Raw genomic sequence first — 14,686 nt, 5'->3', positions numbered from 1 at the left:
CCGCTATATGAGCTATGCAATCCTTAGTGGTTAATCGTGTCGATATATATAGTTTGGAGATATGAGAAGTATGGCATTTTGACATAAAACTGTAAAAAATATTTTAGAAAAAAAAAATTCTAGAATTTTAGTTTACATAATCGTTACAAAATTATATATTTGATAAAAAGATGGTAAAAACTATATAACTAATTTCTTTCTGTTATTTTCTTTGTGAGATCTATAAGTCTTTGTGAGAAGACAGAAAAAAAGATAAATGGAAGTAATTTTAAAGGAAAAAAAAAGTCTAGAAAACTGATTACAATGTATGGGCAGATGCTGTGTAGAAAGTGAAGAACTCTCTTGTTTGGTCCAAAAAGTGTTGTGATATGGAAAGCTCTTTAATGAGTTTTCGCTTTAATTATTATTTATCTTTTGGGCGGAGATAAATAAATAGACGAATTGCAAGCTTTATTATTCAATATATGTTGATATGGTTCTTTTGTACAATATGAAATATATAGTATTGCATGCAGAAATATAAACAAGAAAGCTACAAAAAATATATAAACAAAGAAAAATGAATAAACATAGGGAATTATGTTCGTAATATCAAAAACATATATATAGTAAGAAACTTATTCTGAACACAATTCATGAGCGTTTTATAATTTGCGCCATAGCAGGTATTTGTTTCTGTAGGGTGGTCCGAGTCCGCTCCAGATAAATTCAGAAAAATCATAGCCTAAATGGTTTATTCATCTACGTCAGAGGCCGCCTGAGTGTGTGTGTGTTTTGCTTAATTAATGGGGTTTTCTATATAAAGCCAGTGTGTATATTTTGGTTATCTGCCTAGGTGCAGCTTACATTATCGGAGGCCGATTCGAGCCCAAGTATTGTTCTTCAAAATATGGGCCGTCCAGTAATCTGATTTTTTTTTTGTCAACATCCATTAATCTTATTATTTTATTCATAATGTAATGTTGCATGAATTTTTTTTAATATATAATCATGCAAAATAATATTTAATATGCCTTTAGATGAATTTGTGTTAAAGAAACTAAGAAAATGTTTCCTACATATTTCTTATAAATGCATCAGTAATAATTTTTAAGATATGACCATTCAGTTTCATTATTTCTAATCTTCTATGATGATTTATATTTTTGATTAGATTTTTTAAAATATGCTAATAACTCATGGTTTGAAGTTAATTGTGACATGGATATCTACATTCAATTCAATGATGATTTATATTTTTGATTAATTATTTAAAATATGCTAATAATTCATAAATCATCATTAATACAAAGATAAATAATAAAATAGTAGAAAAAAATATTATGATATTTACCATTTTTGAAATACTTTATATTATTATATAATTTTTCTTACTAAAACAATCTTCAAAATTTTATGCAGTTTTTTAAATTGTAATTTTCTAACTACAATATGATTACTTTTAATATCTTAAAGTTTTGTAAATATTATTTAATTTTACGTTTTGATAATTATATACCTAAAAAAAATTCCTAATTTTATAGAATTTGATTATATATATTTTAACCAAAATAAATAAATGAAAATCTTTCCGAGATTATAATTTAAATATATACATATATATTATTAAATATAAATTTATATAAAAATATTTATTTGATCTTAGATTTTACATAGAATCAAATTAAAGTTTAAAATTAAATATTGTAAACAACTAATAAAAACTAAAAAATTAACAAAACTTTATTTAAATATAATTTAAATTTTATAACTTTTATGTGCAGAAAATATATACTTTAACACATGTGAAACGGAGACTTTTTTATTTAATACACTATATATACTTTCTAGATTAAAACCATACTACCGATCTTTTCATATTAATATATGCCATATATGTTAAGTATTTACTTACTGGGATTTTTTTCTAATTTAACATTTGGAAATGGAGATTATTTGTTCAATACACAATATATACTTCTAGATCAAAACCATATTACCAATGTATCTTCATAGTGACATATGTTCATCATTTGCTTAATGGATCACTGTTTAGTTACTAAATTTATGCTATTATTCAAATTAAAATTGTCCAAAATTAGTCTACAATTCAAAGTTAGAGAAACGTAGAAAAAATCAACGAAGAAAAACAACAATTACATACCATCCTCAAAATCAGATCAATAGAGCTTAATTAACCGTAGACATAAACATTAAACCGATAATAACCATATACCAACCCGGATAATCTCATCTACTTTCCTTCCTAATTAAACCGTAATTTGAAAAGAAGGTCAACCCACAAAATTCCAATCGGTATCCTCTCCGTGACTCTAATGGACAGTTTAAAAGAAGGTCAACCCGTGACTCTAATAGTGTGTGTGTGAGTTGTGACTGTAATCAATATATAATTTTCTGATATTTCTTTCCAATTTCAGAAAACAATATAATTCATTCCCATAAACACACATATATATATATCTCTATATACACGGTTCTATGGCTTATTCGAAACTACTCCATCATCATGTCATCCATTCTCATCCTTCTTTTCTCTCTCTTCCTCTTCGCCTCTCCATCTTCCTCCTCCCGTCACCACCTAAGTCCCTCGCCCCCTCCCTCCGCACAGATCCGGCTCGCATGCAACGCCACTCGTCACCCAGACGTCTGCGTCTCTTCTCTATCCGAACCGGGTCAAGTCCCTTCGGACCCTAACCCATCACAGATCATCCACTCAGCGATCTCCGTCTCTTTAGAAAATCTCAAAACCGCTCAGTTGAAAGTGAAGTCTATCCTGGACGCCTCCGCAGGCAATCTAAACCGCACCAACGCCGCGAACACGTGCCTCCAGCTACTCTCTTACTCCGAGCACCGCACCCAATCTACTGATGGAGCTCTGACACGTGGCGAAATAAAAAACGCTCGCGCTTGGATGAGCGCTGCTCTCGTCTACCAGTACGACTCATGGTCCGCGCTCAAATACGTCAACGACACGAACCAAGTCGTTGAAACGATGTCGTTTCTCAACGGGCTCATCAACGTCACCAGCAACGCTCTCAGCATGATGGTATCGTACGATAACTACGGAGACAAGGTCGCCTCGTGGACTCCTCCGGCGACGGAAAGAGACGGGTTCTGGGATAAGACTGGGCCTAAGCTGGTTGCTGGGCCGAGTTTGGGCTTCCCTTCCGGTTTAAAAGAAGACGTTACGGTGTGTAAAAACGGAAATTGCCGTTACAAGATGGTGCAGGATGCCGTTAACGCGGCGCCTGATAACAACGGAGCGCGTAAGTTTGTTATAAAGATTAACGAAGGTGTGTATGAGGAGACCGTCAGGGTTCCGTTTGAGAAGAAGAACGTTGTCTTCATCGGAGACGGTATGGGCAAAACGGTCATTACAGGATCTTTGAACGTCGGTATGCCTGGTATCACCACGTACAACACTGCAACTGTCGGTAAGATTTTTTATTATCATAAGTAAACGTCTTTTTAATGTTAAAGCAACGTAAATTATTTATTTAATTGTAGATAATAATTAAGTTATTTTAATTTTTTAAATTATAACATAGTGTTGTTACATGTTCTGTTTGATAGGAGTGGTCGGAGATGGATTCATGGCACGTGATATAACGTTCCAGAACACGGCGGGACCAGACGCTCACCAAGCGGTTGCGTTTAGATCAGACAGCGATTTCTCTCTGCTCGAGAACTGCGAGTTCCTTGGGAACCAAGACACGCTCTATGTCCATGGCCTACGTCAGTTTTACAAAAAATGCCGTATCCAAGGAAACGTTGACTTCATCTTTGGAAACGCGGCGTCTGTGTTCCAAGACTGCGAGATCCTAATCGCGCCACGTCAACTTAACCCCGAGAAGGGTGAGAATAACGCCGTCACTGCCCAAGGGAGAATCGACCCGGCGCAGTCCACGGGGTTCGTGTTCTTGAACTGTTCGATAAGCGGAACGGATGAGTACACGAAGCTGTATAAAGCTAACCCTAAGGTGCATAAGAACTATTTGGGAAGGCCATGGAAAGATTATTCAAGGACTGTGTTTATAGGCTGCAATTTAGAGGCTTTGATTCATCCTGATGGGTGGTTACCTTGGAGCGGGGATTTGTCGCTCAAGACGCTTTATTACGGTGAATCTAAGAACACGGGTCCGGGAGCTGATAGGTCGAAAAGGGTTCCATGGAGCAGTGTGATTCCAGACGAGCATGTTGATGTGTACTCGGTGGCTAACTTTATTCAAGCCGATGAGTGGAAGATGTCTAGTTGATTCAAGTCAAGATTAAAAAAGGGTCAAAAGTAAGCTTTTGTAAGAAGAAAACTTTCTCATTGTACTTTAGCTGAGAAAGTTTTTAAAACAAATAAATTCAAACTTTTGCATTCGTATTAGTTAATATAAATTGAAGTTTCATATCTTTATAACTAATTGAGGTAAAATAATAAAGTTCCAAACTATAGAGAAGGGAGCAACTTTTTTTGCTTTTGATTATCACTGAATCCAACTATCGAAGTAGCGTATTGGGTTGAAATTATAAATCAGTATGGAGGAGATTTTCTAGTGACGCGACCCGGAAGCGTATGATGTTTTTTGCTTGACGTTAAAGAAGAGTTTGTTATTTTAAGTTGTCAACGAAATAGACATCATCATCAGCGTTTCAATGTCTTTGAGAGTTGGCATTAAAAGTCAGGAGGAGGATGGAGGTTGCAGAAACTGGGAAAGGGCAGGTAAGAAAAACCGTTTAGTTTCAAAGAAGAGTAGGTTTCAACCGTAACCAATATGGATAATAGTCTGTTAGGGTTCTTTTTAAGTGGTTTACCTGCAAGTGGGGTAGGTCAGAGGTATCCATGCATTAGGCACATAATTCTAATGTTTTGGTGAATCTTAGGTCCACACGTTAAGAGATGATTGGTCAGGTCACAAACTCTAACCTAATCTTTTACTCTTGACCGGTTGATGGACATTATCAAGCGGTCATTTTGAACACTTTGTAATATGTTGAGTTCACTTTTTTTTTTGTCAATAGGTGAGTTCACTTTATCAGTATCAAATTTCACAACTGCAGAACCAACAAGGTGAAATAAATTTCTGGAATCTCCCCCAACTTTCACTTGTGCCACTATATCAGCTATGATCAGGCCCGGCACAAATTAATTTTGGACTGAGCTTTGGGCCAGCAAGTATACCCATACCTTTTGACTAAACCAACAAAATTACAGATAGGATCAGCAGCAATGTGCCGTTCAACCAAGCATTATCCCACCGGGAGCGGTTGATCATGCCCATAACCAATAATTAAAATATTGTTTTGCAAAGTTCTCCAAAGAAAAATAAAGTTAAAATTTTCATTTTGAAATTGAATAGAAGTATTGCCAAAGAAGCTATAATTAGTCTATAACTAACATTCATAATCAAGAATGCATAACCTCTTCAAAGGCCATATGCAGTTTAAATCTAGTATTCTAATTTTGACCTGTAAATTTGCAACAAAACAAAGACCAATTGATCCTCTTGTGAAACTGTTTGAAGTGAAAATTGATCAGAGGAAAAGGTGAGTAGGATACTCATGCTCATAACCATTGTAGTCATAATAGAGCCTTTCCCCTTTAGCTATATCGCGTGTAGCGACTAGAAGAACCCGACACTCTCCATTTACGCTATACCTCACGCATTTACAGTTCTGCTTCTTCTTACCAAACCTGCAAACCATCAGGTAGATGTGATGAATAATGACTATGATGATTCCCAAAGGTTGTATAAAGATACTAAATTTTGGTAGTACCTATTGTGATTGTTAATGCCACTGATGAATCGAGATATGTTTCCATACTTGTCAGGACAGATAACAAGTGTTTTCGATGGATCTTCAGATAAAAGGAGAGTCATGATGCTGTCACAATCGTCGTTTTCACGGTTTTTTAAGTAATCAACATCCCCTGTGTATTCAGCTATGAATGTTAAGTCCTTAATAGGACCATCTGCTTCAACTGTGTAACTGTATTACACGGAGACAACAAAAAAAAAACAATGTTTATAACTCCCACTATGTCATTAAAGGAAGATTTGATCGAATGATACCCTTCAAGTGGATCGAATACCACAACAAGAGGAGGGCATTCTCCTCGTCTATACATAGCTCGACATAGTTCCAACGTCTCTAAATCTTCTTTCGAAAGCACCTGCACAAAAAAAAAAAAATGTTGTATAACTTTATATAAGAGAGTTATTGAACAAAAAAGAGGTGAAAGATTTGTCTTTTTTTTTGTTTCTTGTACCTGCATCCCACCTTTCTCGAGCTTGGATCGATTAGCAGACCGAGGAGCCATTCCTGGAACATAAGTTAAGTCGTCGCTGTATTTGATACCCAATGCAGTTAAAGCAGACGCAAGTGTGCCCATTTGTGCAAGCCTCTGTTCAGGATCTTCTGATGGAACCATAGGTAACAGCTTTCTCCTCCTCTTCTTCACTGTCAAGGAGCAAGATCGTCTCCGTTGCTTTCTAGTTTCTTCTTCAAAACAATCAATAAAGCTATCAATATATTAAAATGTAGTAGTTCTCGTCAATGTTGCTTATTAACTTAACACTAATCAAGATTTTCAAGAACACTATATAGACTAAAGTTCAGCTCCTTCATACTCATTAATTAAGCTGTTAAATCAAGTAAAGATTCATTACCTTGACTCAGCTGTGATTTCTCCGTTGGATCAATTTGCTTTTCAATACGAAAGAAATGCATAATCTTCTTCTGAGACAAACCTGAAAACATTTAAAAAGATGAAAAATTTAACAAAAGAAAACATACAAAAGTTAGGAACTTTGAAAAAAAAAGGAAAAAAAAAAAGATGCCTACTTCTTACAGGTCGTTGGTCGGAACAATCGACACAGACCCACGGTCCGACAGGGACACGAACCACGATCGGTCGGAGGCATTTCATGTGGAAACCTTTATCGCATTTATCGCAGAGAAGAAGCTCGTCGTCTCTATCTCCGGAGTCGCATTTCTCGCAGGTCACGTCTCCGTAGCTGTCGTCGTCTTGCTCCTCCTGTTCGAAGACCACGGGCGTGGATTTCGCCATTATATCGACGATCGATCTCATCTTCCTCGGCGGAGATTCGGAGGAGGGTCGCTTCGGTGGTGTGGCTTTGGTTCTTCTCCTATAGGAGATTAAACGACGAGGGGAAGGAGACGCTGCCGGGTGGGAGGAGGAGGAGGCGTTCCACGTGGCCATGATGGTTGGCTGACGAAGAAGACGAAGAGCTTCGTCGCCGGAGATGGATTTGATTGGTTGGGGGCTAATGTGCACCGCGTGTGGGCATTGAAAACTGGATGTGTGCGCATCACCTGGAGTGTTATTTGGGTTCTTCCTTTTGCATTTTCCTCTTTTTCCGGTTTTTAATTTATCTTTTAATCTTTGACATATTCAAACATTGTGATGGTAGGATGCATTGTGCTCGTCTTGAATACACATTGTAAGAGATAAATTTACAATGAATTATCAAATCTTTTCCTAATAAATCTTGTATACACCACACCTCTGTTTCTGATACACCAAAAAAAAATCTGTAAAGGAAATAAATTTATTTAATATAATATTTTATTTATGAATGATTTTTTTAACTCATATATAAAATTTTAGAAATGTATGTTTCCTAGGGATTTTATATACTTTTCTTGTATCTCAATGTTTTGTTCTCACATAAAATGTTGAAAATGTTGAACAAAAATATAAACATTTCAGTTTTTAAATGCTATTAATGATAATCTCTTACAAATTTAATATAACTAGTGTCATTAATCTTTCTTAGGTATCGTATCAATTGGAATTTTGATTTTCACAAGGAAGTAGGTGAAAAAAAAAATGGAAAATCTTTAATGGGCTATTTAATCCAGCCCATTAAAGATTTGGTTTGAAGGACTATAAATAGTAAACGTCGATTCGGTTTAGTTGAACCAAGGAGAAAATGAATGTCTAAATGGGTAGACTGAAAATGTTCTGGACCGACCTGCGAGAACAACATTGATTATATAGAATTTCAGCTGGTTACATTGAGCTTAGGGTAGACATACGAACAATATAAAATTTCAATGAGACTGATGCATCGAAGAAAACGTGTGAACGAACGTTGCGGGTCGTAACAGTAGAATTCGACAGTTTTTGATACAGTAATGCTTAGGGTCTTGAATAAGACAAGCTTTTTCTATTTCTTGTTCTTCTGACATAACTACTGTTGTTGCCTTCTATTTTCGGTTTCCTTCTGCTCTTCTAACATCTTGTCGGTAATAAAGGCAATTCCACTTAAAATTTTATGCCACAAAAGAGGATACAACACATTAGGTTTGCATTATTTGGTAAAACCTACGAGCTTTACGTAGATTACATTGAGGAACACTGTTCACTAGGCGAACAGTTGATGACATTTTGTTGCTAAAACGTAGAATTTATATTGGTTGTTCCGTGTCTTGCGGTATAGTAGTTGTATTGACTATTGAGTCACCGTCAAGTCCTGTTCTAACTCGAACTTTTTTTTTCTTTTACTCGAACTTGTTGTTATGTAAAATGTCAATCTATAATTCTATATATAAGTATCTATGCTAATGCGTCATTGGCTAGCTCAACGAATAGAGATCGTTTACATACAATATTGGACTAAATCAAATGAAATAAGTTTTGGACAATATGAAGTGAAAAAGCTTTGACTTGACCCACCACTAATTATTTCTACTGTCATTTTCTTCTCTTTTTGTCGCCGCTTGCTTTTTTTCTCTTATATGATAATAATATGATACTTATTGACACAAAAAAAAACAAATAACAATGACGATACCCGTTAAAAGAAAATTAGAAATCAATGTGATAATTACCCGTTCACCTAATTAGAGGCAGCTACAAAGAACGCTAAACTTGTTTAGATTAGTGAGGTTTTTACTTAAGGACTTAAAAATCATTTATTAGTTTGGATTTAGGTTCTGTAGTTTCCTTACAAACAAAAAAAATTACGAAATATAAGACCTTAAGTAAATGAAAAGAATACGAATTGAACCATAAAGTAGATAAAAAAAATACGAATAGAACCACAAGTCAACATCTTTCAATCACATTGTATCTCTCTCTTGATGTGCCCATATTTCTTGCTGTCAACAATTCACAACCTCCTTATTCATCGCCATCAACAAAGAAAACCCCTTTAAATATTAAATAATTCCACCTAAAAACCCTTCAAACAAACAAAATATTTTCCCTCTCTCTCTCATCGTCTCCTCCAATCTTTAAATCATCAAATGTCTTCTCGAAACCGCAGATCAAGAACCAACCAACTCAGGAGAACAATCCTTATACTCGGTCTTCTTCTTGTTATTTTCAGTTGCTGCAGTGGAGCTAGAACCACGAACATGTTCAGCACGAGTTCACCACCCAAACAAGCCGACGTTGTTTCACCCCCTCATCATCACAATCATCAAGTACAAGATCACAAAAATGTACAGGTTTTGGGATTCTTGCCACGTCAGTTTCCGGTTCCAGCTTCTGGTCCTTCCAGAAAACACAATGACATCGGTTTAAGTAGTACTACTAGGACTCCTTCTCCTTGAACCTGAAAAGATTTGATTAATCATTCTCCCTTTTTATTTCGGTAAGTGATTGTGGTTTAATTTTGGTCCAAACTGATGTAAATAGAATAATAATTTGATTTATAATTCTGGTCATCATGTTTTTGCCTTTTAATATTGATTCTTGTTAGATCCCTTGAATTATTGCACGTACGAAAGTGCAAAGGAGGAGAGATAAGGGTCTTTGTCGTCTAAATAAACAAGGACAAGACTTAGGTTCACCTCCTATGGTGAACCTTTAAATTCACCACTCTCCTTAAAACCAATCAAAATATCATGTAGATAATTAAATAAAAAATATTAAATTATAAAAAAATAGTTTAAAAAGGAAATAATATTAATTTTAATAACGTTAACTAAATACTAAACCCTAAATTTAAATTCTAAAGCAAAACCTATACCCTAAACCCAAATCTTATACCCTAAACCCAAACCATATATCCAAAACTCAAATTCTAAACCCTAAATCCAAACGCTATACCCTAAACCCATTCTATATCCTATACCCTAAACCCAAATCCTATACCCTAAACCCAAACTATATACCCTAAACCAAACCATATACCCTAAACCCAAATCTTATTCCCTAAACCCAAATCGTAAATCCTAAAGCCAAATTCTTAAGTTTAGGGTTTGGGTTTAAAGTGTAGAATTTAGGTTTAAGATATACGTTTTGAGTTTAGGGTATAGGATTTGGGTTTAGGGTATAGGATATATGATCGATTTAGAGTATAGGGTTTGTATTTAAGGTTTATGGTTTGGGTTTAAAGTTTAGAATTTGAGTTTAGGGTATATAGTTTGGGTTTAGGGTATAAAATTTGGAGTTTAGGGTATATATTTGGGTTTAGAATTTATGATTTAGGGTTTAGGGTTTAGTTTGCATCATTAAAATTGACTTTATTTTTTCTTTTAACTATTTTTTTAATAATTTAATATTTTTTATTTAGTTATCTACATGGCGTTTTGATTGGATTTAAGTAGAGTGGTGAATTTAAAGGTTCACCATAGGGGGTGAACCTAAGTCTTGTCCAATAAACAATTATTACTCTTTCCGACCGTTTCTATAAGGAAAGTTCGTTCGTTCTTCCATAGATTTTGATCCACGCGCATAAATATTTTTTATCCAAAAATATTTTAAGAAGAGAAAAATAAATAAATTTTAAAGAATGTATGAGAAGAGAGAGTTTTGAATCCAGGGTCAGTGGGGGGCAGGCAAAGTAAAACTTTTAATCAACTAAACTGCATAATTTATGACATCCTTTATGCACTTAAATTTAATTTTTTATTTTGTGGTGGCAACTGCACCCTTGTTGTTACACGTAGAACCCGTCTCTGTGTTCATTAATTTGTTTATGTATGCACTCTAGTGTTCAGGTCAATTTCAGTTTTTTTTTCTATTTTATTTGGTTTTGGTTCAATTTTAAATTTTCAGTTTTCTGGTTTTTCAGTCTAAACGAAGTAGGAACTGTTCTATTATTTATAAATTTGAATTTGGTTTTTGTTTGACTATTTTGTCTATTTTTGCTTGCTTTGTATAACAATGTTAGGGACTACCTTATAAAATTTTGAGTTCAATTTGGTTTAGGGTTGGTTTTCATTTCTCATATAATTTTAAATAATTCGGATAAAATGATATTTTGTAGTATTTTTAATAAAATATCAGATAATTCAGATAGATTAAAAGAAAAAGAAAAATTTGAAAAATATATTATGTAATATATTTTGGTGATTTTGTTTTCGAATGAATTTAAATCTTTTTATTTATACCAAAATGACGGAACTATGATTAATAAAATATTGAGTTTGCACTAATATGTTGATATTTCACGTGCATGATATCATTTAGAAAACAATGGAGTGTTTTTGTTGTCCTATGTAGAAAATAATGACGTGTTTTATGTTTTTTTTTAATAAGCTTGAATGATTAAATTTATTGGAAACTATAAGGTAATATTTAGTTATTTTGTTTAATAAAATTATTAACTTTAAAATTAAAAGCAGTGGCACTGATGTAAATACATTCAAAAATAAGAATTTCTATTCTAAAGAAGTACTTCAATTTTAATAAATTGAAAAGTATTGATATACAATGTCCCAATCGTATATTAGTCCGGATTAATGATGGAGCTGTATCATCCCAGTCAATATAGGTTGCGTACAAAATCACCGACTCGTTAGGTAGAATAGTTTTAATACAATTCCGATTAACAATTTTGGGAACCAAGCAAAATTTCATTTGTAACACATATTGTAAAGAAAATAAAAATAAAATAGTGCGTGGTATATGTCAAAATAAAGTAACTATACAATGGACTTCTTGACAAGTAGCACTAACAATCTGTGTTCGTGTGTGAAAGAATGGTCAGTTGGTAACAGTATATATAGCGATTTAAACTAAAACGTGTGATTAAGATTGGATTTATAATTGATTACTTTGGAACTATCCTTTTTGTTTAATTTAGCGAACAATGTCATTGAGGAGTCGTTGTGAATGCGATGGAGCAACGGATCCAGATTCTTATTGGAGGATTTGATGTGATACCTCCTAAGATTTTTAGATGTTTAACATTTTGTTGGGGTTAGTGAACTATTATTGGTCCGTGCATTGTTCTGCATAAACTTTTTTTAATAATCAATTATATTAATTTGTTTTCTATTCAACTTTGAATAACTTTATTTGACGTCCATGTGATGATATATACTTTTCACGAACATTAAGGTCCCTTGACTCAAACTTAGTTTCTTGTCTTAAACTCTTAATTGCGACTTCAGGTCACTTATAAAGTTATTTAGGCGTGGGCTGTAGATTAGTTCCACAAACAGTAAGAGATTTATTTTTCTTTTATTAACCAAAGATTTCCCAAAATGGAACTTTTTTTTTTTTTTTAATCAGGTCTCCGGTTCGGAATTTGGCCGACCGACTATCCACCCGAAGGCGGTCCTGAGGCCCGAGATACCATTTTCAAGCTCGGTGGCCAAGTGCACTCGAACCCAGGGCGGGGACACGTTGCTTCGAGGAACGGGTACTCCTTCACCACTGGGCCAAGAGGACTTGGTTAAATGGAACTTGTCTTTTTCTTACATAACGTCAGTGACTCGCTGCCCTGGTCTTACAAGATTGTATAAAGTATCAGTACTTACTGGTACATGGCTTGCATCTCTTGTTTGGTATTGGACGTCTTGTTGTAGATACTATAACTTGGTGACCTGCAGCTGTATTAATCAAAGCATGCGTGTGCCAATGAATAAATTAATAAGCAAAATTGGCTTATACGGTGTGAAAAATGCTAGAGTGTATATTAAGTTGGATTTGCGGCATGTGATGTGTTCGTGCATACGTGTGTACCCCTGTCCACGTGCGGTGTACCCCGCCTGGATAGAGAGGGCTCTCAACCCTCGCTTATTTCGGATCACATGTATTTATGGAAATTGCATGTTACAAAAGAAAATGTATTAATGGAATTATTGTTATATACTTACTATATGCATGCGTCGACAAACATATTCCTACCAAAAAAACTCGACATTTTGATCAATGATTCGACATTATTGGTCGTTTGATTTATTCGAACTGTAATGATATTAGTATATATTGAAAACATGGATATGTAGTCTGTATCCATATATGTTTTATGTTTTTACGCTTTGGAATCGGCTTAGTCTTTATGTAATCTAATATTTATCCGGTTACAAGAACAACGAGTTATTAATCATGTTACAAAAAATAGAACAACGAGTTATTTATATATATGTAGAAAACAAATGAAAATATTCACGGACATTGCTTATTTATGATTATACCATCTGCGAGTTAAAAATATATTTGATTGACATCTGAGCACTTTGAGATCATGTGAAAATCCCACCTCCATTAGGTATCCAGTACAGAGGTTCTAAAAATATATTAATGTATGTGTATACAATATATATGTGTATTTAATTACATAGTTCTAAAGTTTAGAAACTCGTAATTACATACACATATATAATATATACATTTATATATTTTTATAATCTCTGAACTAGATACCTCCAATAAGATTGTTCTGATATATTCCAACGAGTCACCGTCAAACTCTGACAACCTTCTTAAATAAAAACCCGACTACAATTAGCTTAAGAGCATATGCCCATCGATAAGAACATGTGAAGGATTCTAAAAGAGAAAAAAGATATTAATATTATACTAATATATTTAATATGTGTGTTAGTGTTGGAGCCGGTTCTTAAAAATGTTTAGGCAAGAGCAACTCAATCGGTTACTTTATGGTGTAAACGAATTTTTAAAATGTCCAAACAAGAACCTTTCATGCTTCTTTCTCATATTTTTCTTACTTTTTTTGTTTTACTTTTAATTGTTAGAACTTCTTTCAACATATATCAGAACTGCTCTAAGAACTTTTCAATTTTCAATTTCTAATTTTTCATTATTTTAGCTGTTTTAGTCTTAAGAACTTGTGTCAATAAATTACCGATAAACATGCTCTAAACAAACAAACAAAATAGTGGTGCTGCAAACCACACAAAACATGTGTCTGGATGTGATGTTTTCGGATTCAAAGTATTTTCCCTGAACACTATTCACATAATATATATTTCATTAGATCATATCTCATTTCAGCATGGGGTATTGAACAATAGACTGTACATTCTAATGTTTGAAGCTAAACTAGGTTACAAAAGATCAAAACGTTTATTCTCTGGTCAAATCACTTATACACAACTACTTGGTAAATAGCTAATGAGTTGCAAAATTCCAACTTGGACAAGAACCTGAGATAATTCGTGAAGATAGATAGATCACTGGGTTTGACCAAAAAAAGAATGATGGGATGGATCATTGGGTCTTAATGTTACTAATTGGGCTAGATTTACTACATCCTACATATCTAAGCCCAAATATATTATTAATAATCTGCTTTTCTCGGCATTGATCATCTTCTTTTAAGTCCTTTACAATTCGGCCTGTTTATTTTGACGAACCCATAACAAAGTTTGATTGAATATGATTTTTTCATGTTTTTTTTTTTTTTTTTTGTCAACAGTCATCTGATATGCTGGATTTATGCCCGATCTATATCACTGTGAATAAATA

General features: G+C 34.0%; 3 protein-coding genes across 4 annotated transcripts; 2 read left to right on the top strand and 1 right to left on the bottom strand.

Annotated features, from left to right (window-relative positions):
- Positions 1-2,478: 2,478 nt before the first annotated feature.
- LOC108814850 (probable pectinesterase/pectinesterase inhibitor 51) lies at positions 2,479-4,408 on the top strand. The gene is made up of 2 exons (XM_018587481.2): positions 2,479-3,434; positions 3,574-4,408. Exons 1-2 carry the CDS (start codon positions 2,507-2,509, stop codon positions 4,254-4,256), a joined length of 1,611 nt encoding a protein of 536 aa, XP_018442983.1. The 5' UTR covers positions 2,479-2,506; the 3' UTR covers positions 4,257-4,408.
- Positions 4,409-5,309: 901 nt separating this feature from the next.
- Positions 5,310-7,423, bottom strand: LOC108815044 (histone-lysine N-methyltransferase ATXR5). Of its 2 annotated transcripts, none has more exons than XM_018587702.2 (6): positions 6,835-7,423; positions 6,660-6,740; positions 6,260-6,492; positions 6,063-6,163; positions 5,767-5,979; positions 5,310-5,683 (listed from the first exon to the last, which is right to left on the bottom strand). In XM_018587702.2, exons 1-6 carry the CDS (start codon positions 7,211-7,213, stop codon positions 5,524-5,526), a joined length of 1,167 nt encoding a protein of 388 aa, XP_018443204.1. In that variant the 5' UTR covers positions 7,214-7,423; the 3' UTR covers positions 5,310-5,523. The 2 variants fall into 2 exon arrangements, with proteins under 2 accessions (XP_018443204.1, XP_018443205.1); XM_018587703.2 differs by having other exon boundaries at positions 6,260-6,489.
- Positions 7,424-9,141: 1,718 nt separating this feature from the next.
- LOC108816207 (protein IDA-LIKE 3) lies at positions 9,142-12,886 on the top strand. The gene is made up of 2 exons (XM_018588775.2): positions 9,142-9,614; positions 12,485-12,886. Exon 1 carries the CDS (start codon positions 9,265-9,267, stop codon positions 9,571-9,573), a length of 309 nt encoding a protein of 102 aa, XP_018444277.1. The 5' UTR covers positions 9,142-9,264; the 3' UTR covers positions 9,574-9,614; positions 12,485-12,886.
- Positions 12,887-14,686: the final 1,800 nt, after the last annotated feature.

This window comes from Raphanus sativus, chromosome 7, assembly GCF_000801105.2.
Source record: "Raphanus sativus cultivar WK10039 chromosome 7, ASM80110v3, whole genome shotgun sequence".
Classification (NCBI taxonomy): Eukaryota; Viridiplantae; Streptophyta; class Magnoliopsida; order Brassicales; family Brassicaceae; genus Raphanus; species Raphanus sativus.
The sequence above is the reverse complement of the archived record's forward strand: the minus strand, read 5'-3'. Positions and strand labels throughout refer to the sequence as shown.

Bases quoted from the DNA above. Each gene is read 5' to 3' on its own strand.
- LOC108814850 (XM_018587481.2), top strand. From the start codon at position 2,507: ATGTCATCCATTCTCATCCTTCTTTTCTCTCTCTTCCTCTTCGCCTCT. The intron at 3,435-3,573 runs GTAAGATTTTTT...TCTGTTTGATAG, and splicing joins GTACAACACTGCAACTGTCG to GAGTGGTCGGAGATGGATTC.
- LOC108815044 (XM_018587702.2), bottom strand. From the start codon at position 7,213: ATGGCCACGTGGAACGCCTCCTCCTCCTCCCACCCGGCAGCGTCTCCT. The intron at 6,741-6,834 runs GTAGGCATCTTT...AAATGTTTTCAG, and splicing joins CGACCAACGACCTGTAAGAA to GTTTGTCTCAGAAGAAGATT. The intron at 6,164-6,259 runs GTACAAGAAACA...TTTTTTGTGCAG, and splicing joins TCGAGAAAGGTGGGATGCAG to GTGCTTTCGAAAGAAGATTT.
- LOC108816207 (XM_018588775.2), top strand. From the start codon at position 9,265: ATGTCTTCTCGAAACCGCAGATCAAGAACCAACCAACTCAGGAGAACA.